The sequence below is a fragment of the Lagenorhynchus albirostris genome, chromosome 19 (genome assembly GCF_949774975.1).
Source record: "Lagenorhynchus albirostris chromosome 19, mLagAlb1.1, whole genome shotgun sequence".
Classification (NCBI taxonomy): Eukaryota; Metazoa; Chordata; class Mammalia; order Artiodactyla; family Delphinidae; genus Lagenorhynchus; species Lagenorhynchus albirostris.
The window spans coordinates 32,851,826-32,876,564 of NC_083113.1; the positions used below are offsets into that span (position 1 = coordinate 32,851,826).

General features: G+C 47.3%; 1 protein-coding gene across 4 annotated transcripts in view; it reads left to right on the forward strand.

Moving 5' to 3' along the window:
- The first annotated feature begins 831 nt into the window (after positions 1-831).
- The window catches only part of NLRC5 (NLR family CARD domain containing 5), a 77,408-nt gene continuing 53,500 nt past the window's right edge, over positions 832-24,739 (forward strand). For 3 of the 4 annotated variants that reach the window (XM_060132544.1, XM_060132545.1, XM_060132546.1), the window contains exons 1-3: positions 20,047-20,182; positions 23,362-23,669; positions 24,475-24,534. In XM_060132544.1, coding sequence (XP_059988527.1) covers positions 20,163-20,182; positions 23,362-23,669; positions 24,475-24,534 — 388 coding nt within the window. In that variant the 5' untranslated portion in view covers positions 20,047-20,162. Of the gene's footprint in view, positions 865-20,046; positions 20,183-23,361; positions 23,670-24,474; positions 24,535-24,739 lie in introns of those variants that run through there. The other variant, XM_060132543.1, reaches the window with a different exon arrangement.

Sequence of the window (24,739 nt, forward strand, 5' to 3'; positions counted from 1 at the left end):
CTGCACTCTGGGGATGTCGTGGGAAGGTGGGCGGATGATCTTCCTAGAGGGCAGACCTGTCCACGGGGATGGATGTATCCTCTGCAGGACAGGAGCTCCTGTCCCCGGAGGAATGCAAAAAGCCAGGGAGGTTGTAGTCAGCTCTGAAAGGGTAGTGGACTGGTGGCCACTCAGGACTGCTGCTGACCCCCGCCTGGGGGAGGCTTCTCACCCTCCTGCTTCTCCTGTCCTCTTTGTCCCATCTCTTCCTCATCTCTGCCTGTGTCCCTTGTGTGACTTGGACAAGTTCCTTCACCTCTGTCCTAAATTCATAGCGTTTAACACCGTCCAAAGGGCCAAGGGCTCAGTAAAGGCAATTATGGTCATTTTTCTTTTCTCCCCTCCCTCCATCCTGGAGAGCACTGAGGAAAAGGAGGCTGGACCCCCTGGGTTCTAAGTCTCCTCCTGCACAGCGAGCATCTCCTTCCTATCCTGTCCCATACCGTCTTAGTCTCCAGAGAGGCAGGGAGAGCCGAACTCAGCCCGGGGTCTACTGGCGCGACCCGGGTGTGCCAACCCTCATCCCTTCGCCTCAGTATCGCATCCAGGAAAGGGGCAAGCGCTCCCCGCGTCCCTTGGTGCCGTCTCTGGGTGTCCTCCGTACAGGTGGCTGAGCTCCAAGAGGCGCGGGACGGGCCCTGCAGGAGGGCGTGTGCTGCCCCCGCCCATCCCGCGCTCGCGCCCTCGCCGGGGCACCGAGAACCCACGTGATTTCCCGGCAGAGGCAGCCGGCTCCCCGCGCCCGTCGCCAGGCTGCTCTCCGCGCCTACTTTCAGTTTCGTGCTCAGCGCGGCGAAGCCGGGAGCGCAGCCGGGAGCGCAGCCGGTGAGTGCCCACCACTTCGCGGGGCAGCGGGACTCGGCTGGGGCGAGCTGCGCAGGGAGGTTCGGGGTGCAGACGCCGCGCGGAGCGGGGAGGAGGGTATGCCAGAGGACTCTGGAGCTGGACGTACCCATGGCCAGGTAGCTGACCTGATGGATGGTCAGGCCGACGGACGGCTGGACTGATGAACGGGTGGGCAGATGGGGCGCCGATGGCGGGGGAGCGCTCAGCCTGCCACCCTGCAGAGTTTGGGGGATGAGTTTCGAGCCGCAGAGGAAAGCAGGTCTGGGTTACCCGGGTTGGGTTTCGGGACGCGGCTGCGTTCCCGCTCCCTCCCATTCCTCCCCACCTTCGCACCGCTCCTGTCACCTCCTGGAGCTTCACCTTCTAATTGTCTTTTAAAGAATTCAGAAGTCCCCGCTGCTCATTGAGTGGGACTTTTTAGCCTAAAAGAGCTTTTTATGATGGACGGTTCCAAACATGTGCAAAAGTAGAAGGAATAGGGGCTCCCTGGAGGCGCAGTGGTTAAGAATCCGCCTGCCAATGCAGGGGACACGAGTACGAGCCCTGGTCGGGGAGGATCCCACATGCGGTGGAGCAACTAAGCCCGTGCGCCACAACTACTGAGCTTGTGCTCTAGAGCCCGTGCTCCGCAACAAGAGAAGCCACCGCAGTGAGAAGCCCATGCACCGCAACGAAGAGTAGCCCCCACTCACCGCAACTAGAGAAAGCCCGCGTGCAGCAACAAACGCAGCCAAAATAAATAAATAAATAAAAATAATAAATAAAAGTAGAAGGAATAGAATTAGGTTGAGCTGTACAAATATGTCAGTTTTGATATAACCAAGCCCCACGTAACCGCCACTTAGGCTTCAACAGTCATCACCCCAGACCAGCCCAGTTTCGTCCCTACCACACTTCATTTTGAAACAAATGGCAAACAGACACAGCAGCATCTCAACTGAACTTTCCCACAATGTACTAAAGTAAGAAGATTTTAAAAAGACATAACCACAATACCATCAGCATAACTTTAAACATTTTAACAGTAATTCCTTAATGTCAAATCTCCACAGGCTATTCCTGATGAGCGTTTTAACCTCATAAGTAATAGGTGAACACATGGGTGCCCTTTTGTTTACATGGGTGTCGTTTTGCTACTTGCTTTTTGCGTTTCCAAGTCGTTTTCAGCCATTTTCTCACCCAGGGGGCCAGGACCTGGAGTTTGCTGGGATGGCCATTTGGGGAGGTGCAGGGAGGCCCCCCACCTTCAGCACCGTTTGCATCCATTTTATACGTTGGGGTTCTTATGTTTCCTTTTTAAGAGGTTGGGGGTTCTGCAGGCTTCAAAAGCAGTTTGAAACCCAGCACTTCCAAGCCTCCCAAACCTGGGGATGGCAGGAGGTAGGGTGTACCTGGGGCCAGTACATGGAGCCCCATCCCTCCAAATTGCTTTTCTTTCTAAGAAGCAGTAAGCTCGGAAAGCACTAGGCTTGATCTCTTACCAGAGAACAGAGCAGGGGTGAATCTGATGATTTCATGGTGCATGCAGGCCCCCCATCCAGCGTGCTTTCCTCAAAACTTACCGATAGCACCGAGTGGTCATTGATTATGCCCACCTGCCTCCCCTCCAAAGCACAGCACCAGGACTTCCCTGGTGGCACAGTAGTTAAGAATCCGCCTACTAATGCAGGGGACACGGGTTTGATCCCTGGTCCGGGAAGATCCCACATGGCACGGAGCAACTAAGCCTGTGTACCACAGCTACTGAGCCTGTGTTCCGGAGCCCGTGCTCCGCAACAAGAGAAGCCACCACAATGAGAAGTCCACGCACCCCAATGAAGAGTAGCCCCCGCTCGCTGCAACTAGAGAAAGCCTGCGCAGCAACGAAGACCCAACGCAGCCAAAAACAGAAACAAAAACAAAGCACAGCACCAGCTAGATTGGAGCCTGGCATGGGAGGCAGAAGGACCAGGGCTCTCAGCACCTTGAATTTGCTTGGTGACCATGGACTATTTTATCTCTCAGAACCTCAGTTTCTCATCTGTAAAATGGGGATGATAACATGTCCTTCAAGGTACTGCACCAGCATGAGGAGTGATGGGTCCTTGATGAAAGCAGACAAGCGGAAGGGAAAGTTCCTTGGAAGAGTTTCCCAGTACGCTTGGCCATATTCCTCCACCAGATACAGAGGTGCCTGGATATTTGTAGGGCCAAGTCAGTCTCCTTACACCCAACACATATACCCACCTCCCCTCTGAGAAAAATTCAGCCAAATTACTTAGTATGTCTTCCCCTGTCTGTTACGGATTGAATTGTGTCCCTGAAAAGGATGCATTGAAGTCCTAACCCCTCTACCTCAGAATGTGGCTTTATTTCAAACAAAGGTCGTAGCAGATGTAATTAATTAAGATGAGGTCATACTACAGTAGGTGGGTCCTTAATTCAGTATTATGAATGGTGTCCTTATAAGAGAGGAGGCCAGCATAGGAAAATCGAGATACACGGGGAGAAGACAGCCATGTGACACAGGCAGAGATTGGAATGAGGTATCTACAAATTAAGCAGGTCCAAGAACTGCCCAGAAACCACCAGAAGCTAAAAGAGGCATGGCAGGGCCCACCCCTAGAGGCTCCAGAGGGAGCATGGCCCTGCCCACACCTTGGTTTCAGGCTTCCGGCCTCCAGAACTGTGAGAGTATAAATTTCTTACATTTTAATCCACCCAGTTTGTGGTTCTTTGTAGCAAAGCTAGGAAACTAATTTGCCATCCCAGAATCTCTCCTCTGCTTTCCACAGAGTCCCACTAAGGATTAAGCAAATTAAATACAGGTGCAAATACTTTGTAAAAACTTTTTGGAGGCCTTCTAAGGATGTAAACTACGGGTTTTCTTTACCGGATCTATTTTCTGAGTGCTGCTGGTAGCCCAAAGTCTATCTTGGATGAAACTCAGTCTGCAAGGCAAACACCCAAATGATTTGAGAAGGAAACAAACAAAAAGTGAAAAATTGATCAGTCTGATGGTTAGTGCAGGCTGTCTGGAGAAGGGAAGGCTTTTGGTCCCTCAGACCACCCTGAAGATCATATCTCTGTCATCCACTGCCCTTAAAACCAGGAGGAAGTGGTGAGGCAGGCAAGCACTTGGTTATATGTGGGACTTGTTACCCATAAAATAAACATGCTTATGTAACCTGTATGCCATCTGGGGTTTCCTAGATCCTTGAGAGCTGGGTGAAATTGCCATGAACCCCCATTATGCTCCTTTGGGGGGCCCTAAGTATTTTCAAGCTCTCTGTGGATCTGGAAGGTGGAGATGAATGTCAGAGTAGTGCTTCTGGCCATCTCTGACCCCAGACTCTTCTGCTCTGCAGTCATCCTCTCTCACTAGTAGAGCAGGGCATGAAACCAGTAGGTTTCCTGGAGTGAAAAGATGGGAGACCTGCGGAAACCTGAGTTCATTCGTTTACCCTGCCTGTTTCAACCCTGATTCTCTGTGATGGGACTCCTGCTACATCCTGTGAGTCACTCCAAAGTCTTCTGATAAATTCCCAGACACAGGAGTCTTTCCCAGAAAGGTATTTAGCAGCCCTTCTGGCTGGGATGCCTCTGACATTTGGCAAAGGAGAACCTCAATGAACTTGAGGGAACGTTGAGTTCACACTCAGATGACCTCTATTCTCAGTTTGCTTTTCTTCCTTCCAGACTTTTTTCTATATGTGTATATTCCTATATGTGTATATTCCTATCTTTTTTAGTGGACTCATAACATAAAAACCAAAATGGAATTAACACTTTTTAAATAACATGGAATTATGTATTAAAGGAAGATTAAATGCTATGATATCCTTTTTTTAATTGTTTAGTTTTTAGTAGCTAGTACATTCACATAGTCCAATAATATAAAACAAATAAAAAGGTATGTAATGAAAAGTAAGTCTCCCTCCCTCCCCAGTCTCCTGGACACCTGATAACCCTTCCTGAAAACAACCAATGTTATCAGGTTCTTATGTCTCCTTCCAAACACAGTCCAGGTGGGCACATGGAGATATATATATATATGTGTGTGTGTGTATATATATATATACACACACACACACACACACACACACACACACACATATATATATCCCCTTCTCACAAGTGGTAGTATACTGTATATAGTGTTTTTTATCTTTTTTTTAATTTAATGTAATTTGGAAATTTTCCACATCAAAACAAAAAAATCTGCCTTTTTTCTTTTTCTTTTTAACAGCTACATAGTATTTCAGTGCGTGGCATAATTGATATAACTGTTGTTGGGCATTTAGGTTGTTTCTCATCTCTTGTTATTTCAATCAGTGCTGTAACAAATATCCTTGTTCAAGCATCGTTTTTGCCTACGTGAGAATAAATCTTTAGGGAAAACATCCAGGAGTGTGTTTGCAAGGTCAAGGGGAGAATATGCAGTTTGAACTTTGATAAATCTGGCAAATTACCCTCCTTAAGTGTTGTACTAATTTTCACTCCCACCAACATGTATGAGGAGGCCAGCTTCCCACCCATTCCCCAACACATGTTATCAAACGTCTCCATATTTGCAGATCTGGTAGACAAGTAATGGTGTCCTATTTTTTTTTCATTTCTCTTATTATGAATGATTTTGGGCATCCTTTCAAATATTTAAGGCTCACTTATAGTTCCTTTTCCATAAACTGTTCATATCCTTTGCATACTTTTCCATTGAGTTGTTGGTGTTTTTCCTATTGAGCTGTAAAAGCATTTTACATATTAAAGAAATTAGCTCTTTGTAGTATGAGTATACTGTCGTCTTAAGTGGCTGCATAGTTGTCCAAAGAATGGCTGAACCGTAATCTTTGTTAAACATTTAATTGGATTTTGTTTTCTCCTACTACATATGGACTGTTTCCTCTGTTTTATATAAAAAAAACAAGAGGTAACATTTTAATTCTTTCCATAGCCCTTCCCAGAATTCCTCTCAGGGAAGGAAGTATCTCTGGAAAAATACCTTGATAGGATTGGGGTGGGTGGGGCCTGTGTGCAAAGAGGTCAGCAGGGACCGGGACATGTCGGGGCAGGGCAGACTCGTGGCATGGAGCATGTGTATGTGCTGGGAGTGCCATATTTGCCCCTGAAAAGAAGGAAGAAGGAGAGAGGAGAGAAGGGAGGATGAGGAGAAGGTGGAGAGAAGGTAGGCCACACAGGAAGAAGACCCCCAGAAACTTCTTGGGGATAGGATAGCCAAAGGGCATTTTCGCTAGGGTCATGCCCCTACTTCCTGCAAGGTGGGTAACTGACAGCACAGACTCCAGCACAGGCTCCATTCTGCAACCATTAACCCGCTCAGCACACATTTGCTGAGTTTCTACATGCCAGGCCCTGCACTAGGTACTGGGCTACAGCTAGGAGTACGACAGAGTCCCTGCCCCGGGGAGCTGATGTGCCAGTAGAAACAGACAGTACACAAGTACATGAAGATGTGCAGTAGACATCAGGTAGTGGTGACTATGGTGCAGGAAGACAACGCAAGCGAAGGGGCAGGCATGCTGGGGCAGAGGGAGGGTTGTGTTTGGAACAGAGGCCAGGCATGACCTTTTCATAAGGGGCTCTTGGGACAGTTGAGGGGAGTGAGGCAAGGAGTTGTGAACCATGATGGTGCCTGGAGTGGAGAAGGGAGGGGAGGAGGGAAGGGAAGGAGGAGTTGTTAAACTCACAGTTGTTTAAGCCTCTTATGAGTGAATTTTTTACCTGTAATTTAACAAAGGGCTGGACCTGGATCAGGAGCCCTCTGTCCCAGGAGCTCTGCCTGTGGGGAGGCCATAAGCTGCCCCAGGCCATGGTATTTCAGGTGGCTGTCTGAGCCAGTTCATCTGTAGCAGGAAAGATGGGACTGCCCAGGTTGACATCCAGCCTTGCGGTGAACATCCTGGTGACCAGAGCTCTGCTCGCAGTCTGGATGGTTTCCTTCAGCTCCACTCCCATATTCTAAAGCGATATATGGACTTTAGTTTTATTTTTATTTTTTTTATTGTGTTAAAATACACATAAAATTTCCTGTCTTAACCATTTTTAAGTGTACTACAGTTCAGTGCTTTTAAGGACATTTACGTTGTTGTGAATCCACAACACCGTAAATCCCCATGACTCTTTTCATCTTGTAAAACTGAAATCCTATGCCCATTACCCAGTAACTTCCCATTCTTCCCTCCCCCCAGCCCCTAGCAACCATCATTCTACTATCTATCTCTATGGATTTGACTACTCTAAGTATCTCCTATAGGTGGAATCATACATTATTTGTCTTTGGGGGACTGGCTTATTTCACTTAGCTTAGATGTCCTCAAGGTTCATCTATACTGCAGAATTTCCTTCCTTTGAAACACTGAATAATATTCCATTGTGTGTATAATCACATTTTGCTTATTCATTCACCCATCAATGGACACTGCGTTGCTTCCATGTTTTACCTATTATGATCAATGCTGCTATGAACATGGGTGTACAAATATCTCTTCAAGGCCCTGCTTTTAATTTTCTTGAATATATATCCAGGATCCAGGGTCATAGGATAATTCTATTTTGAATTTTTTGAAGCACCTCCATACTGTTTTCCACAGCACCTACACCATTTTACATTCCTACGAAAAGTGTACAAGGGTTCCAGTTTCTCCACATCCTCACCAACACTTTCCGTTTTCTGGTTTTTTGATAGTTGCCATCCTAATGGGTGCGAGGTGGCATCTCATAGTTTTGATTAGCATTTCCCTAATGATTAGTGATGTTGAGCATCTTTTCATGTGCTTATTGGCCATTTGTATATCTTTGGAGAAATGTCTGTTCAAGTCCTTTTCCCATTTTTGAATTAGATTGTTTTGTTGTTGTTGAGTTTTAGGAGTTCTCTCTATATTCTAGATATTAATTCTTATCAGATTTATGTTTTGCAAATATTTTTTCCCATTCTATGGGTTGCCGTTTTACTCTGTGGATAGAGTCTTTTGATGTATGATTTTTAAAATTTTCATGAAGTCCAATTTTTCTGTTTATTCTTTTGATGTCTGTGCCTTTGGTGTCATCTCCAAGGAATCACTGCCAAACCCAGCTTTCATCCTATGTTTGCTTCTAATAGTTTTATTATTTTAAGTCTTACATTTGGGGCCTTGATCCATTTTTGGTTTTTTTTGTTTGTTTGTTTAAATTTTTATTTATTCATTTATTTTTGGCAACGTTGGGTCTTCATTGCTGCATGTGGGCTTTCTCTAGTTGCGGTGAGCAGGCTTCTCATTGTGGTGGCTTCTCTTGTTGTGGAGCCCGCCTTCTCTAGGCGCGTGGGCTTCAGTAGTTGTGGCACTTGGGCTCAGTAGTTGTGGCTCGTGGGCTCTAGAACACAGGCTCAGTAGTTGTGGTGCATGGGCTTAGTAGCTCTGCAGCATGTGGGATCTTCCCAGACCAGGGATTGAACCCGTGCCCCCTGCATTGAAAGGCTGTGATTCGAACCTCAGGATCTAACTTCTCTCCTTTACATCCCGAGCCTTCTTCATCCCCTCCTTGTCACTGGAAACCAGCTTCCTGGTTTCCAGTGACAAGGAGAGAGAAGCCTTGTTGGATTTGGAACAGGGACCTCCCAGGCCCAGGCCTGAGGCCCAGAGTGCAGGCTTGTGCCACCTCCACAAGGGCTCTGAGGCAAGAAGATGTTTGTTCAACTGTCAGCTCTGCGACTGTCTAGCTAGTGACCTGGGGAGGCCCCCTCCCTGCTGGGAGCCTCGGTTTGTGCTTTGGTAAAGCATGTGACTGCATTTTAAGTCCTGCAGGACCTTGTCATTGTGAGGGACAATAAAGATGAGTGTTTTCAAAGGAACAGTATTCTCCTGTGTCATCATCACCCCATGGAAATATGCTGTGTCAAGGACCCCTCTTGCCTGCTATGCCAGCTTTCGTGGGTGAGGGAGGAGATGGCCACTGACGTCCCCCTGAAGATAACTCCCATGGGGCCTCATGAGAAGAGGGTGATTCCTGGGGTGGGGCTGTATCAGTCCCCCAGAAAGAGCCCACTGGGTCAGTCTGGTCCCACTTCTGCTTCTTATTTGCTGTGAGTGTCAGCAAGGCCTTCCTTTCTCGGGACCTCTGTTTCCCAATCTATAAAATGGACCTGGCATGGACCCCACTGCCAGGATTCTTCCAGCTCTCTTCCCCTTTGCATCTGGGCTCAGGCATCCTCTGAAGCCTCGGACTATGATCAGCCGCCCTGGGGGAAGCAGAGGCCCTGGGTTCCCGGTCATCAGCCCTGCAGGGCTTGGCGTGGAGGATTCCCAGAGGGCCGGAGGGCCTCTGTGGACTCTGGTCCACCCTGGGGTCCCCAGGCCTGACCTGTCCACTCAGTCCTGAGAAACCAACTTCAGTAGCACTTTCTTTTCTCAATTTCGGTGATATTTTGGTCCAAATGTCTTGAGTGGATGTCGTGGCCGGGGGTACTGACCCCGCCAACCGCATCCTTCCTGACCCTGCCGTTAGCATTGGCAGCCTTCTTAGTTCTGTCCCTCTCTTCCCGCTGCCTGGCCTCAGTCGCCCCCTTCTGTCCTCTTTTCTCCCCACCCGGACCCAGGAGCTGGGGCAGAACCCCGGGGTCTGCCAGTGCCCGGGGGGGACAGGGCTTCCAGCCTCCCCCAGACCCTGATCCTCGGCCTGACCCTCCCAGACAGCCCCGGGAACAGGGACAGCAGGTGGTGTCGCCCTTGTAGAGATGAGGAAACAGATCCCAGCAAGTGGGAGGGGTGCTGCCAGCACCTGTTACTCCTGAGCCCCGGCCTCAGGTGGGCTTCCTCTCCATCCAAGCAGGGAGAGGGAAGAAGCAAAAGGACAGCAGCCGGAAGTATGTGACTCAAACCATATCCTCTCCTCCCTCCCGCCCTCCCTTCCTTCTACCCTGTGCTAGGGGCTGGGGCTACACAGGAAATAACAAGAACAACAACACTGGTAATAATAGCTAATGGGCCAGATGCCGTGTCAGGGGTTTTGCCTGCTTCATCTCCCAGCGACCTTGCCAGGTAGCTATTAATACCCCCAAGGCTGACCCGGCTGGGGTTCCCTCTCACCAGTCTCCTGGACCCCCTCATAGGCCAGTCCCCCTTCCCCCACCCATTGTGGGTGTAGGCCCACTAACACCTGCACCCCGCCCTGAAGGACTGCCCGTGTCTGATAGGAATGCCCCTCCTCCACCCCATAGGCATGGCCCGTAGCCAATGAGTGGCAGATGTGACGGATATGGGCGGGGGAACAGCGCCGCCCCCTTGCCTCTTGGCAGGACAAACTCTGGAGTGTTGTTCACATTCCCAGAGTTCCCTGTGGTCAGGCTAAAGCTAGACTGCTCCTGAAACCACATCTGTGCTTCACTTCTCCCCCCACCCCATCCTGCTTCCCTTCCCACCTTAATAAATAACTTGGACAGACACCCCTGTCTTGGGCTCTGCTTTTAGCAGCCTGACCTAGAACATCCCCATTTTACAGATGAGGACGCTGAGGTACCAAGCCATGGAGTAACCAGACCATAGCCACACAGCTGGTAACTGTGTAGTAGAGACTCAAATCCAGGGCCCTGGTGCCAAGGCATTTGCCCTTATCCACAATCAGGCAGTGTCCCTGCCCTGGAGGTGTACCCAGCTGCTGAAGGAAGGGCGGGCCAAGAGGAAATGATGATGCAGAGTGACAAGCCCTGCTGTGGAGGAGAAAGGAGAGATTGCTAGGGGGGGAAGCCCAATACTGGGGGTGCCACTCGGCCTGGGAAGGCAGCTGGGAAGACTTCCCTGAGAAGGGAGCAAAAGTCGATTGGAGCTGGGTCCAGAGGAGAAGGAAGAGTTTGCAAGATGGAAAAAAAGGGCAGGGCGTTCAAGGCAGAGCAGGGCATGTGTGCAAGGCAAGGGGTTGTGAAAGAGGATGCAGGGTGGGCATGGGAAGATCACACCCATGGAAGCATGGTCACATGGCAGGGCAGCACGGGTGGTGTGAGGGGGCCCGGAGATGGCCAGGACCCAGACGGTGAAGGACCATTCGTTTATTCATCCTTTGAGCCTTTCTTCGGCACCTGAGGTGGACCGGCTTTGTGGAAGTCATGCTAACGTGGTGCCACTTCGTCTTGCAGGTGGTGGGAAACTACAAGAGGTTTAGACAGAAATGAGGCCAGACCAGAGCTGAGTTGTTTGTTTGGGGTTTTTTTGCGGTACGCGGGCCTCTCACTGTTGTGGCCTCTCCCGTTGCGGAGCACAGGCTCCGGATGCGCAGGCTCAGCGGCCGTGGCTCACGGGCCCAGCCGCTCCGCGGCATGTGGGATCTTCCCGGACCGGGACACGAACCCATGTCCCCTGCATCGGCAGGCGGACTCCCAACCACTGCGCCACCAGGGAAGCCCCAGAACTGAGTTTTAGAGACAACTCTGGCCAGAGGCGTGTGTGCTGGCGTGCGTGCACGTGTGCATGCCTGTGGACTGGAGGTGGGGGGTGTCTCCAGGTGCAGAGAGCAGCCAGGGCAAAGGCCCTGGGACTGGGCAAAGGAACTGGCTGTGATTTCTCCACTCCACCCCCTAACCTCCACAGCAGTGGCGTTTCCTGGATGGCAGGAGATTCCCCAAGGGCACAGCGATGCAGGCAACGGAAGGGGCTCTCTGCTTAAAATTGAAGCCAGGATGGAGTGATCTTTCCATGCCCTCCCCTCAGTGAGACTAGCACCCCAGCAAGGTCCCCTGCCCTTTTCCCTCTTGCTGTCTGGACCTGGGGTGGCAGGAGCACCGGACTGCAAACCCACATGCCTGGATTCCCTTGGTGTGCTGACTGTTTCTGATTGTGTGATGCTGGGCGTTTCACTGCCTCTCTCTGAGCCCCATTTTTGATCGCCCTATCCCAGGGATGCATTGGTGACTCTTAGAAGTAACACTTTTTTTTAGCCGGAGATCCCGGTGCTAAAAATGCAAATATGAAGGCTTGAGAGTTTATTTTCTTTGTTCTGTTAGCAGCGCTGTGCTATCTTGCTTTCTGTAGAGCAGTAATAAAATTTTATGCATTTGGGTAATATGAACCCATAAACTTAACATCATTTAAAATTTGTTATTTAAATTCATATTTAAATTTAAAAACTGCTAGCCATGCATGGAGAAATTGATAGAAGCACAGTGACTAAGAATGTCTCTCTCATTCTTTGATGGCTACCCCAAACCACATAGATACCACCATAGGAGATGTGAAGGACAACCAGTATAGGTGAGGTAATAGATATATTCGATTTTTTAAAAATTAATCTTGTTTAGGTAATACATGCATACAACATAAAATTCTTTTTTTTTTTTTTTTTTCGTGGTATGCGGGCCTCTCTCACTGTTGTGGCCTCTCCTGTTGCGGAGCACAGGCTCCGGACACGCAGGCTCAGCAGCCATGGCTCACGGGCCCAGCCGCTCCGCGGCATGTGGGATTTTCCCGGACCGGGGCACGAACCCGGTGTCCCCTGCATCGGCAGGCGGACTCTCAACCACTGCGCCACCAGGGAAGCCCCAACATAAAATTCTAAAAGTTCCCCTCCCTGGGGACAATTACTATTATGAGTTTCTTCCAGAAATATTCATGTATTTAGAAACATACACATTTTTTTTCTTTACATGAATGCGGCATAGGTACCCTATTCCGCCCTTGACCTTTTGAAAATGTGATGTATCTTGTTCCATATCATTCCACATAGTTCTGCCTCTTTCTTTTTAATGGATGCATAAGATTTCATTGCATGAATGTGCCACAGTTTTTCTCTTTTTTTGGCGGCTTGGCCTGCGGGATCTTAGTTCCCCAACCAGGGTTTGAACCTGTGCCCTCAGCAGTGAAAGCGTGGAGTCCTAACCACTGGACCCCCAAGGAATTCCCAGGACCTTGTTGTTTATCTGTTCTTCTAGTACTTTCATGGTTTAACTTTTTACATTTAAATTTTGACTCCAAGTAGACTTTATTTTGGTATAATTTGTGAGACAGAAATCCATCTTTGTTGAAAAAGAGTATCTTTTAAATGTTCAAGGAGTATTTTTAAATTTCTCATATACCAAGCCAAAAAGGGAACTCTCAACATATTCCCGAAAACAGAAATTAGATAGGATTTATTCTTTGTACAGTATAGTAAAGCAAAAAATTAATGACCAAGATTTTTAAAAGAGCTCACCCCTCTATTAAATGACTCAGTTCAAAATTATAATCTACTAGTAATCCAATATAAATTTGCTATAAACAATATAAATTTATGGAAATTGGCCAAAAGTTCTTTTAAAAGGAAAAAACTCAAAATGGCCTAAGGCGTAAAGTTCAGAAGTTTAAAGAATAACAGTCTCAGTAAATCAGGGGAAAGAAATAAGACAATAAAAACAAAAATTATAAAACTAGAGAAGGGAAAATTCTACAGAACTGATAAAAGAAAACAAAAGTTTGTTTTTAAACATAAGAGGTACCAACTGCTGGCAAATTTAATAAGGAAAGAAAGACAAAGTAAGAGAAACTAAATTACGTACAAAAATGTGAAATTTAAAAGTACAAGAGGGAATTCCCTGTTGGTCCAGCGGTTAGGGCTCCACGCTTTCGCTGCTGATGGCTGGGTTCAGTCCCTGGTCGGGGAACTGAGATCCTGCAAGCTGCGTGGTTCGACCAAAAAAAAAAAAAGGACAAAAAAAAATATTATACACAACTGTGTGCTGCATACTAAGTTTGAACATTCTTGACGAACTAAGAAAATTTCTCAGAAAAAAACCATAAACTACCAAAAGTTAATTTAAAAATAAGTGGAAAACAACCAACACAGTAAGGGGAATGTTAAAGTTATCACATTTGATTTTTCTTTTAACTGTTCAAACCACTTGATGGTGTTGAGAACTTTGGCTTTTCCTCAGGGTGCGATAGGAAGGGGCAAATGTATGTGGTGTGGGCCATGTTTTAACTTGACCATCTGGCTCTCTGTGAAGGATGTTGGGGGTAGGCCTCCTGGTGCAGGAATCCAGGTAAGAAATGATGGTGCCAGGTCTAGGTAGCAGTGGAGGAAGTAAGATTCTGTGATATGCTTTGCAAACTTAAGCCACCTTTGGCCTGAGCTTGAGGAAGCTTGAGGCCGCCCTTCACTGGAATGGGGAAGGGGGTGGGTGGAAGGGGCAGTTTGGGAGGGGAGATCAGGAGCTCAGCTTTGGACTGGGAAATTTTTTTTTTTTTTTTTTTTGGCCACACCCTGCAGCATGACATGCAGGATCTTAGCTCCCCAACCAGGGATCGAACCTGTGCCCCCTGCAGTCGAAGCATGTAGTCTTAACCACTGGACGGCCAGGGAAGTCCCCGGAAATTTTTAAATGCATAGGAGGCATCCAGGAGGAGTAGCTGTGAGAATTAAAATAGATGAAGCCTAAAGGCACTTGCCTGGCATTTAGCAAATATTCATTACATTATCTGTTCAACTTTTTCAACACTTTCCCAGTGAAAATGTAGGTTTGTCCCTATAACACACACAGAAACATTATACAAAAAGTAGAATAGGGGCTTCCCTGGTGGCGCGGTGGTTGAGAGTCCACCTGCCGATGCACGGGACACAGGTTCGTGCCCCGGTCCGGGAGGATCCCACGTGCCGTGGAGCGGCTGGGCCCGTGAGCCATGGCCGCTGAGCCTGCGCGTCCGGAGCCTGTGCTCCGCAATGGGAGAGGCCACAACAGTGAGAGGCCCGCGTACCGAAAAAAAAAAAAAAATGTAGAATAAAGTATTTCCTCGGTGTGTATGAATTACTTTTTAATTTGAATTTTCAGTCTCTATCTGTCATACTTAATGCAGATATTTATCCTCACTTATTGCCTTCCTAATTCTGTTTTCGTTTTAGTGTTTCACGTTCTGTAGGGAACTTCCATTCATGTGAGCAGCACTGACGGTTTCCTGTGCTTACTCAGCACTGTGAATTTCTCTTCCTTACACATTGGGGAAATGTCTATTCTAGTTTTTAATGTGAACGTTTTATGGCTTTGAAAAAAAAATTGAAATGCACCCGTTGAAAAGTTTTAATGGTACAAAGTGGTCCAGAAGAGAACGGTCGTCCTTCCATATCCCTATCCTCAGTTGCTCAAGTCCCTTATATAACATGGCGTAGTACAGTTGGCCCTCCGTATCCGCGGGTTCCACATTTGAGGATTCAAATCCACAGATGCAGAACCCACAGATACAGAGCGAACTGTACAGTGTAAAGGGCTCTCCTTTGCCTGGGTCCCCCAGGTTCCCTCCCCAGACACAATCCTGTCACCAGTTACTTGTGTAACCCTAGAGTTGGTCTCTATGTATGCAGATGCACACAGCACATTTAAAACATACATGTGCCACAGCTTTTAAAAGTTGAATTCACTTACTAGTATACTTTGGAGCTTTTTCACTTAGCATGTTTTTGCTGTTCATCCATGTTGCAGTATGTATGGTTACTTTGTTCCTTTTTGTTGCTAAATAATGTTCTATTGTATGGATAGATACACCATATTTTGCTTATTCATTTGTGAGTTTTTGGACATTTGGACTGTTTTCACTTTTTAGCTATTAGGGATGATAAACATTTGTGTACATGTTTTCATGTAGATGTATATTTTCATTTCTCTAGGATATAAACCTAGGAGTAGAAAATCGCTGGGTTATAACTCTCTGTTTAACATTTTAAGGAATTGCCAAACTTTTTCAAAGTGGCTGCACCATTTTGCATTCCCACCAGCAGTATATAAGAGCTCCTGTTTCTCCACATCCTCATCAACACTTGTATTATCTTCTCTTTCATTACAGACATTCGATGGGGGTGTGAAATGGTATCTGGTTGTGGTTTTAATTTGCCCATACAGAAAAATTTAATTTAATTATGTAACTAAAAATTAATTCTTAAAAAAAAAAAGGAAATCCCCTGGCGGTCCAGTGGTTAGGACTCCGTGCTCTCACTGCCAAGGGCCCAGGTTCAATCCCTGGTCAGGGAACTAAGATCCCACAAGGGGCGCAGCACAGCCAATAACAATAATAATAATAATTCTTTCCATTTAAAACACTTGTATTACTATGTGTTTTTTATATAGTTGATTTACATACAATGTTGTGTCAGTTTCAGGTATACAGCAAAGTGATTCAGTTACACATACATATATATATTCTTTTTTAAATAATCTCTTCCATTATACCATTATAGGTTATATACGTGCTGTGTTTTGTTTGTTTGTTTTTGGCTACGTTGGATCTTTGTTACTGCGCGCGGGCTTTCTCTAGTTGTGGCAAGTGGGGGCTACTCTTCATTGTGGTGAGCGGACTTTTTATTGTGATGGCTTCTCAGTTGTGGAGCACAGGCTGTAGGCACACGGGCTTCAGTAGTTGCCGCACGCGGGCTCAGTAGTTGTGGCATGCGGGCCCTAGGGTGCGCGGGCTTCAGTAGTTGTGGCGCGTGGGCTCAGTAGTTGCGGTGCACGGGCTGTAGGGCACACGGGCTCAGTAGTTGTGGCACATGGGCTTAGTTGCTCCACAGCATGTGGGATCTTCCCGGACCATGGCTCGAACCCGTGTCCCCTGCATTGGCAGGTGGATTCTTTTTTTTTTTGTATAGTATTTTTTTATAAATTTATTTTTTTTATTTATTATTTTTAGCTGTGTTGGGTCTTTGTTGCTGCCTGCAGGCTTTCTCTAGTTGCGGCGAGCAGGGGCTACTCTTCGTTGCAGTGCGTGGGCTTCTCATTGCGGTGGCTTCTCTTGTTGCGGAGCATGGGCTCTAGGCGCCAGCATCAGTAGTTGTGGCACGAGGGCTCAGTAGTTGTGGCTCGTGGGCTCTAGAATGCAGGCTCAGTAGTTGTGGCGCACGGGCTTAGTTGCTCTGCGGCATGTGGGATTTTCCCGGACCAGGGATCAAACCCATGTCCCCTGCATTGGCAGGTGGATTCTTAACCACTGCACCACCAGGGAAGCGCCTGGTACCATAAAGTTTTAATGATAGTTACTTTATAAAATGCCTTTGTTTGGAAGCCTCTCCATTATTGCCTGCCTCTCCCAATGAATAGTCTTTGATATAATTGCCTTCGGTTTTTTTCTTTTTATCTAATTCTAATTCAAAATGTTTATTATGAAATAGTTAAGGCATACAAACACTTGTCATATCTGCCATTTTTTGTCTAAAAGACCATTATTATAATTTTACCAAGTTCTCAGAAGTATCCTACTGTAATATATTTAAGGCATTGCCTTAAATATGTCTATTAACTTAGAGGGTTTTTTCCTTTCACTTTCTGTAGTCACAGGCAGGCTTGTCTTAGTCTGTTATAGCGGTTCTGGCAGTCATAACAATACCATAGACTGGGTGGCTTACACAACACACATTTATTTCTCACAGTTCTGGAGGCTGGGAAGTCCAGGATCAAGGAGCCAGCAGATCCGGTGCCCAGGGAGAACCCTCTTCTTGATTTGCAGATGGCTGCTTCCTCCCTTTATCCTCCTCAGGTGGCAGTGAGCAGAGAGAGGAAGCACATCTCTCCTGCCTTTCCTTATAAGGGCACTAAACCCATCATGAGGGCTGCATCCTCATGACCTAATTACCTCTCAAAGGCTCCATCTCCAAATACCGTCACACTGCAGATTTAAGCTTCGTCATATAAGTCTGGGGGGAACACAAACATTCAGTCCATAGCAAGGCTTTATTTCAGTTTGCTCATGCTTCTCTCCATTTCTTCTGTTAGAATTTGACAGTTTTCTTTTTAAAAAAGCCATTATTACCTCAGTAGCTCTTCAACAGGCTGTGTTTTTTTTTCCTTGTTTCTAACTACAGTACTTTTCTCTGTTATATTAGAATATGCTCTCCTTTTTAAAAATTTATTTTATGAAATGTAGTTGATTTACAATGTTGTGTTAATTTCTGCTATATGGCAAAGTGATTCAGTTATACATACATATATATATATATATATATATATATATATATATATGGTCTTTTTCCTATAATTTTCCGTTATGGCTTATTATAGGATATTGAATATAGTTCCCTGTGCTATACAGTAGGACCTTGTTGTTTATCCACTCTATACTAATAGTTTGCATCTGCTAATCCCAAACTCCCAGTCCATCCCTCCCCCACCACCCCTCCCCCTTGACAAACACAAGTCTGTTCTCTGTGAGTCTGTTTTGTAGATAAGTTCATCTGAGTCATATTTTAGATTCCACATAGAAGTGATATCATATGGTATTTGTCTTCCTCTTTCTGACCTACTTCACTTAGTATGATAATCTCTAGTTGCATCCATGTTACTGCACATGGCACCATTTCATTCTCTTTTATGGCTGTGTAGTATTCCAGTGTGTGTGTGTGTGTGTGTGTGTGTATACATGAATATATACATATATGTGTGTGTGTATACATATATATACATATATGTGTGTGTGTATACATATATATACATATATGTGTGTGTGTGTGTGTGTATATATATACACCACATCTTCCTTATCCATTCATCTGTCGATGGACATTTAGGTTGTTTCCATGTCTTGGCTATTGTGAATAGTGCTGCTATGAACATAGGGGTGCGTGCATCTTTCTGAATTATAGTTTTGTCTGGGTATATGCCTAGGAGTGGGATTGCTGGATCATATGGCAAGTCTATTTTTAGTTTTTTGAGGAACCTCCATATTGTTCTCCATAGTGGCTGCACCAGTTTACAACAGTGTAGGCGGGTTCCCTTTTCTCCACACCCTCTCCAGCATTCATAGACTTTTTAATGCCGGCCATGCTGACCGATGTGAGGTGGTACCTCACTGTAGTTTTGATTTGCATTTCTCTAATAATTAACAATGTTGAGCATCTTTTCATGTGCCTATTGGCCATCTGTGTATCTTATTTGGAGAAATGTCTATTTAGGTCTTCTGCCCAGTTTTTTTTTTTTTTTTTTGCGGTACGCGGGCCTCTCACTGTTGTGGCCTCTCCCATTGCGGAGCACAGGCTCCGGACGCGCAGGCTCAGTGGCCATGGCTCACGGGCCCAGCCGCTCCGCGGCATGTGGGATCTTCCCGGACCGGGGCACGAACCCGCGTCCCCTGCATTGGCAGGCGGACTCTCAACCACTGCGCCACCAGGGAAGCCCTTCTGCCCATTTTTTGATTGCATTTTTCATTTTTTTGTTATTGAGTTGTGTGAGATATTTGTATGTTTTGGAAATTAAGCCCTTGTCCGTCACATTATTTGCAAATATTTTCTCCCAGTCCGTAGGTTGTCTTTTCGTTTTGTTTACAGTTTCCTTTGCAGTACAAAAGCTTGTAAGTTTGATTAGGTCCCATTTGTTTATTTTTGCTTTTATTTCTCTTGCCTTGGGAGACTGACCTAAGAACATTGGTACGATTTATGTCAGAGAGTGTTTTGCCTATATTTTCTTCTAAGAGTTTTATGGTGTCATGTCTTATATTTAAGTCTTTAAGCCATTGAGTTTATTGTTGTGTATGGCGTGAGGGTGTGTTCTAACTTCATTGATTTACATGCAGCTGTCCAACTTTCCCAGCACCACTTGCTGAAGGGACCATCTTTTCCCCATTGTATATTTTTGCCTCCTTTGTCAAAGATTAATTGACCATAGGTGTGTGGGTTTATTTCTGGGCTCTCTATAGAATGTGCCCTCTTGGTGTGGATTGATCTAAAGTCTGGAACTTTGTTGTTGCATTACTCATACTTCGGAGATAATCAGTGCACACTACTCTCTTGCCTTTCTTCCGTTCTTCCATGTACTTTTTAGCCATCTTTTTTCTTCTCTATTCCTTATTGTTAGATGAGCTCTCTAAAGCTGTATTACGTAGGCATTTGTGCCAGAGCATCATTTTATTTTATTTTTTATTGAGATATAGTTGATGTACAATAAATTAGCTGTAATAAGTCTGCTGAATTTGAGGAGCCTGCAGTGACGTCACTAGTCACTGTAAGGGGAATGTTCAAGTTGGAAGAGGAAGAGGGGCATCCTCTGGGCCAGATACGGCGGGAGGTGACACCAGGGAGGGCTGGGCTGTGAACAGTCCAGGGACAAAAAGAATCTTGGTTGGGGAAGAAGAAGATCTGTACCTGAAGACGAGGAGACTGTTTCTGGGTCTCTGTCCTCAGCAGTGTCAGGGGTATAGGGGTCAGTGCCTTCTTTACAGAATTCCTCTTGGAACTTGGAATAATGATGGGGAGAGTGCACTGTCTCCTCTCTCTTAGGGGCCTGTTCTATGGAAAGAACCTGAAAATCCAGCTCAGGAACTTGGCCCAGGAACCCATGAGACTCTCTCTGTGGACATCCTAGAACATCTATGATGAACCAGGAAGCCAGGTAGGTGATCATTCCCCTTTGCCTCCTCTCTTTCCCTCCCATCCACTCCTTCATCCCCCACCCTCCTACTGCTAAGACTGCACCCTACGGCTCCCTGGACTGCCCCCAATATAGCAAAGTTACCCTTAGTCACCCTTCAGCATGAGCGTGAGAATCATCAGACGCAGAACGTCAGCAAGGACCTGCGTCAGCATCTACCCTTGTCATGGATGGTGTGACCAAGGCCCTGACAGAGAAGAGATTTGCTCATATTAAGAGTGTATCAGGGCTTCCCTGGTGGCGCAGTGGTTGAGGGTCCGCCTGCCGATGCAGGGGACACGGGTTTGTGCCTCGGTCAGGGAAGATCCCACATGCCGCGGAGCGGCTGGACCGGTGAGCCATGGCCGCTGGGCCTGCGCATCCGGAGCCTGTGCTCCGCAACGGGAGAGGCCGCAACAGTGAGAGGCCCGCATATCGCAAAAAAAAAAAAAAAAAAGTGTATCAGTTAAGACAAGCTAGTGTATGCTGCAGTAACAAACAACCTCCAAAGTCCCCGTGGCTTATGACAACATAAGTTATTTCCTGGTCTCAGTTCTTGTCTAATATGAATCGACTGGGGCCTCTAGTCCACATTATCCTCTTTCCCGGACCCAGGCTAAAGGAACAGCCGAGATCTGGAACTGCTGGCCACTGTGTTAGAGGAAAAGAGAGAACAAGGTGAACTTCTGCACAGACATGACGCGGGTCATTCTTTAGCATATTTCATTGCCAAAGCAAGTTTCGTGGCCATACCCAGTTTCAAAGGGGCAGGGAGATGCAATCCAACCAAAGGCCTAGAAAGAGAGTATCTGTGAACAGCCCTAATTCTGTGAACAGAGAATTAGTTACAGAGCTGGGACAGGCGCACCCATCTCCTGACTCTGGGGCTGAGGCTCTTTCTACTATGAACCTCTGTCTCCAAGGCTATTTCCCACAGACTTTCACAATGACCAATAATAATATAATGTGCTTTTTCTTCCAGGGATGGTTATTTTTAAAGAGCTTAAGGTCTTACCCCCAGGGGATAGAGCACTCATGGTGGAAACAATGGCATCATGTTAGACTGTCTAGAGGGGAAATTTGAATTTGAAGGACTTTCCCAGAAATTATACCATCCAGGCACTCCTCACTTCCGCCTGGCACCTTGCTGCCCTGGATGATTTCTTTATGGGCCATATGATTTTGGACATTATAGCCCAGAAAAGAAACTGTGCCCTAGGCCATGTTCACATCCTTGTGCCAAGATCACACAAAGGGCGGGGATTAGCCCTTGTCTGGTGCCACCTAGGGATCTCAAGCCTTGGAAATTTACTGGCCTGAGAGGTAAGAAATCTCAGTTCTGAGCCTGGCCCTGCCATGGACTTGTATGATGACCTTGGGCATGTCCTTTACCCTTCCTTGGCCTAGTCTTTCCATCCCTTCAGTGGGGATGGTGATCCCTGCCCATGCCATAGATGTGAGCATGTTTCATGAATTCTAAAGCCCTGTGCCTGAGCAAGGAGTTGTTGCTATTAGTTTAGTTGGGGAAGGATGACCAGAGGGGCTGGGGACATGTGCCCAGTAGGCCTCTGCCGAGGGTCAAGGGAGAAGCTGGGGTCTGAACCCCAGGACACATGGTCTTTGTCCCAGCCTCTGGGAGTTGGTATGGCTGGACCCTGGGCAGGCCTCCTACCTTTTTCAGAGTTAGAAGTGGAGTCTCTGGAATTGTGATAATTAGATGGGACACATAAAGCTCATAAAACAGTGCCTAACACATAGTAAGTGCTTTCTGAGTGCTTGCCTCTATTATTAAGGAAATAGTACCAGAAAGTACATTTGGAAATGTTATAGTATATTCCACTGTATTATGGATAACCAGTTAGTTAATCTCTCACTGTTGGATATTTAGGTTGCTTCCAATTTTTAATTTTTTTAATTTTTTTATTTTATTTTATTTCTTTGTGGTACGTGGGCCTCTCACTGTTGTGGCCTCTCCCGTTGCGGAGCACAGGCTCCGGACACGCAGGCTCAGCAGCCATGGCTCACGGGCCCAGCCGCTCCGCGGCATGTGGGATCTTCCCGGACCGGGGCACGAACCCGGTGTCCCCTGCATCGGCAGGCGGACTCTCAACCACTGCGCCACCAGGGAAGCCCTTTTATTTATTTATTTATTTTTGCTTCCAATTTTTAACTGTTAAAAATAATCCTGCAGTGCACAGCTTTGTAACTAAAAATTCTGTGTACCTCCATGATTGTTTCCTAAGGCTAGAGTGTTAGAAATGGAATTGCTGAATCAAAGGGCCTACAGACTTTTTAGGCTTTCACTACATGTGTCCCTTGCCTTATATTAGTACTCCTACCAGCAGGTTGTTTGAGAGTTCCAGTTTAGAAGGGGAGAATTTGCTTAGAGAGAGAGAGGAGATGGTCTGTGTTAGCTAGGATTATATTTCACTGTGAATAGCAGAAAGGCCCAAGCAACAGGGGTTTACACAGAATAGAAATGTATTTCCTTGTCACGTAATAGAAATTCAAAGTCAGAGAGTCCAGGGCAGGAAAGCTTTACCCTCCGTCTTCCTCAATACTGGCTTCTACCTCATAATCCAACATGGCTGCCCAAGTTTCAGTCATCACATCGGCATTCCACCCAACAGGAAGAAACAAAGAATGATATACAACATTTCCGCCTACATCCCATTGGCCCAAATTTAATTACATGGATACATCTAACTACAAGGGAGGCTGAGAAATATAGTCTATTCCAGATGACCAGGGAATATTCAGGGGTTCTAGTACTAAGGAAGAAGGGAAGAACAGATTTTGGGGGACAGCTAGTTGTCTCTGCCATGAGCTTAGCTCACACAGAGAGCAGCACAAATGGGTCCATGGAAACAAGAATGAATTAAAGCATCGTCAGGGCATTATCCACGGGGGATGAACTAGACCGTTCCAGAGCCAATACATAGGCACAGGTTAATTTTGCAAAGGATGCAGAAGAAGGAGATTAATTTCTGGGACCGAGCTCTGGGCAACGGCATTGAGACTCCACGGAGAGGACACTTCTTTGTCTTCTGTGTCTGTCTCTTCTCTTCCCCTCAGATGTAGGGGGTGGTTTGTGACTTCCCCTCTTGGCTTTCCCCCAGCTGAGTTGTCCCCCAGCTCACCTGCCTACCTGGTCCCTGCAGGGCCGGGCTGCTCACGGACCCCATCAGCCTCCAGCTGGGCACCGAGAACCTGTGCAGATGTCTCGTGAGGCTGCTCAGCAAAGACCCAGAATGGCTGAGCGCCAAGGTGAAGTTCTTCCTCCCCAACATGGACCTGGGCTCCGGGGACCAGTCCCCAGACCCCACACAGAGGGTCATCCAACAACTCAGCAAACTGCACACCCAGGGTCAGAGCACCTGGCAGGAGTTCATCCACTGCGTGTGCATGGAGCTGGACGTACCACTGGAGCTGGAGGTGCCGTTGCTGAGCATTTGGGGCCACGGAGATGGTAAGAGTGGCCGTGAGAAGTGGGGAGCCAGAGAGGCCCAGGCGAGGCCAGGACCTGTCTGGCTCAGAGACAGCATGGCCAAACCAGGAACAAAATTCCATGTTTCTGCGCACCTGCCGGAGCAAATGCCCTAACACCACCAAATCCACTGGGGACCTGGAAGACTCCTCCTTCCACCTTGTACCACCCCAGTTGCCCAGAAAGGCAGGATGCACAGAGAGGAAGGACCAGGTGACTTCTTCCTGCCAGGAAATTCCAAATAGCCTGTAACACCCAAGAGGTTTCTTTTCGCAATGCAGTCAGAAAGTCAGAGAGAGAGCCCTCGGACTACTGCTTCTGCGCAGGCTGACTGAACTCTGTTCTGTCCAGCGAACGTTTCTTGGGCTCTTTCTATTTACACAGCACCGTGGGGAAGCACAGAACATTGAGGGGTGACGGTGTTCTTGGAGAGAAAGTGAGAACTTACTCAAGAACTCTACAAGGCAGAGTGCAGGGCAGGCGGGGAGGCACAGTGTACACACGCATGGATACACACGTACGTGCATGCGCACAAGCAGGCATAAACGCGTGTGCGTGCACATGCACACCTGTATGTGCACAAACCTTTAGATATGCACACGTGTCTGCCCCCAGCTGCCTTCAAGGCTCACCACCAGCTGTGCCCTCCACAGATCACTGAGTGTAGATGTCTCCCTTGCTGGGAACCCACCCTGAGGGATGAGCCCAGAGCCAGACATGGGGCCAGAGCTGGTCCCAGGGCATCCTAGCACATGCCCATAGCATATTATCTCCTCCCCTCTTCCAGGCTTCCCCAGGCAGCTGGACATTGGCGAGGAAAGCCAACCAGACTCTCAGCTCCACCCTGGTAAGGCCCGGGGCTGGGGAGTGGGAGTGGGGGTGAGCACGCGAAGTCCACCTCAAACCCAGAGCAGGCTGGTGGTGGCTGGTCACAGCCGTTTCCCATAAACCAGCCTCCTCATCCTTGGACCCATCTGCACGCTTCCCAGTCCCTCACCACGACTCCCAGCCTCACCCGCACCCCCTCTCTGCCCCTCAAGGCTTTGGCCTGT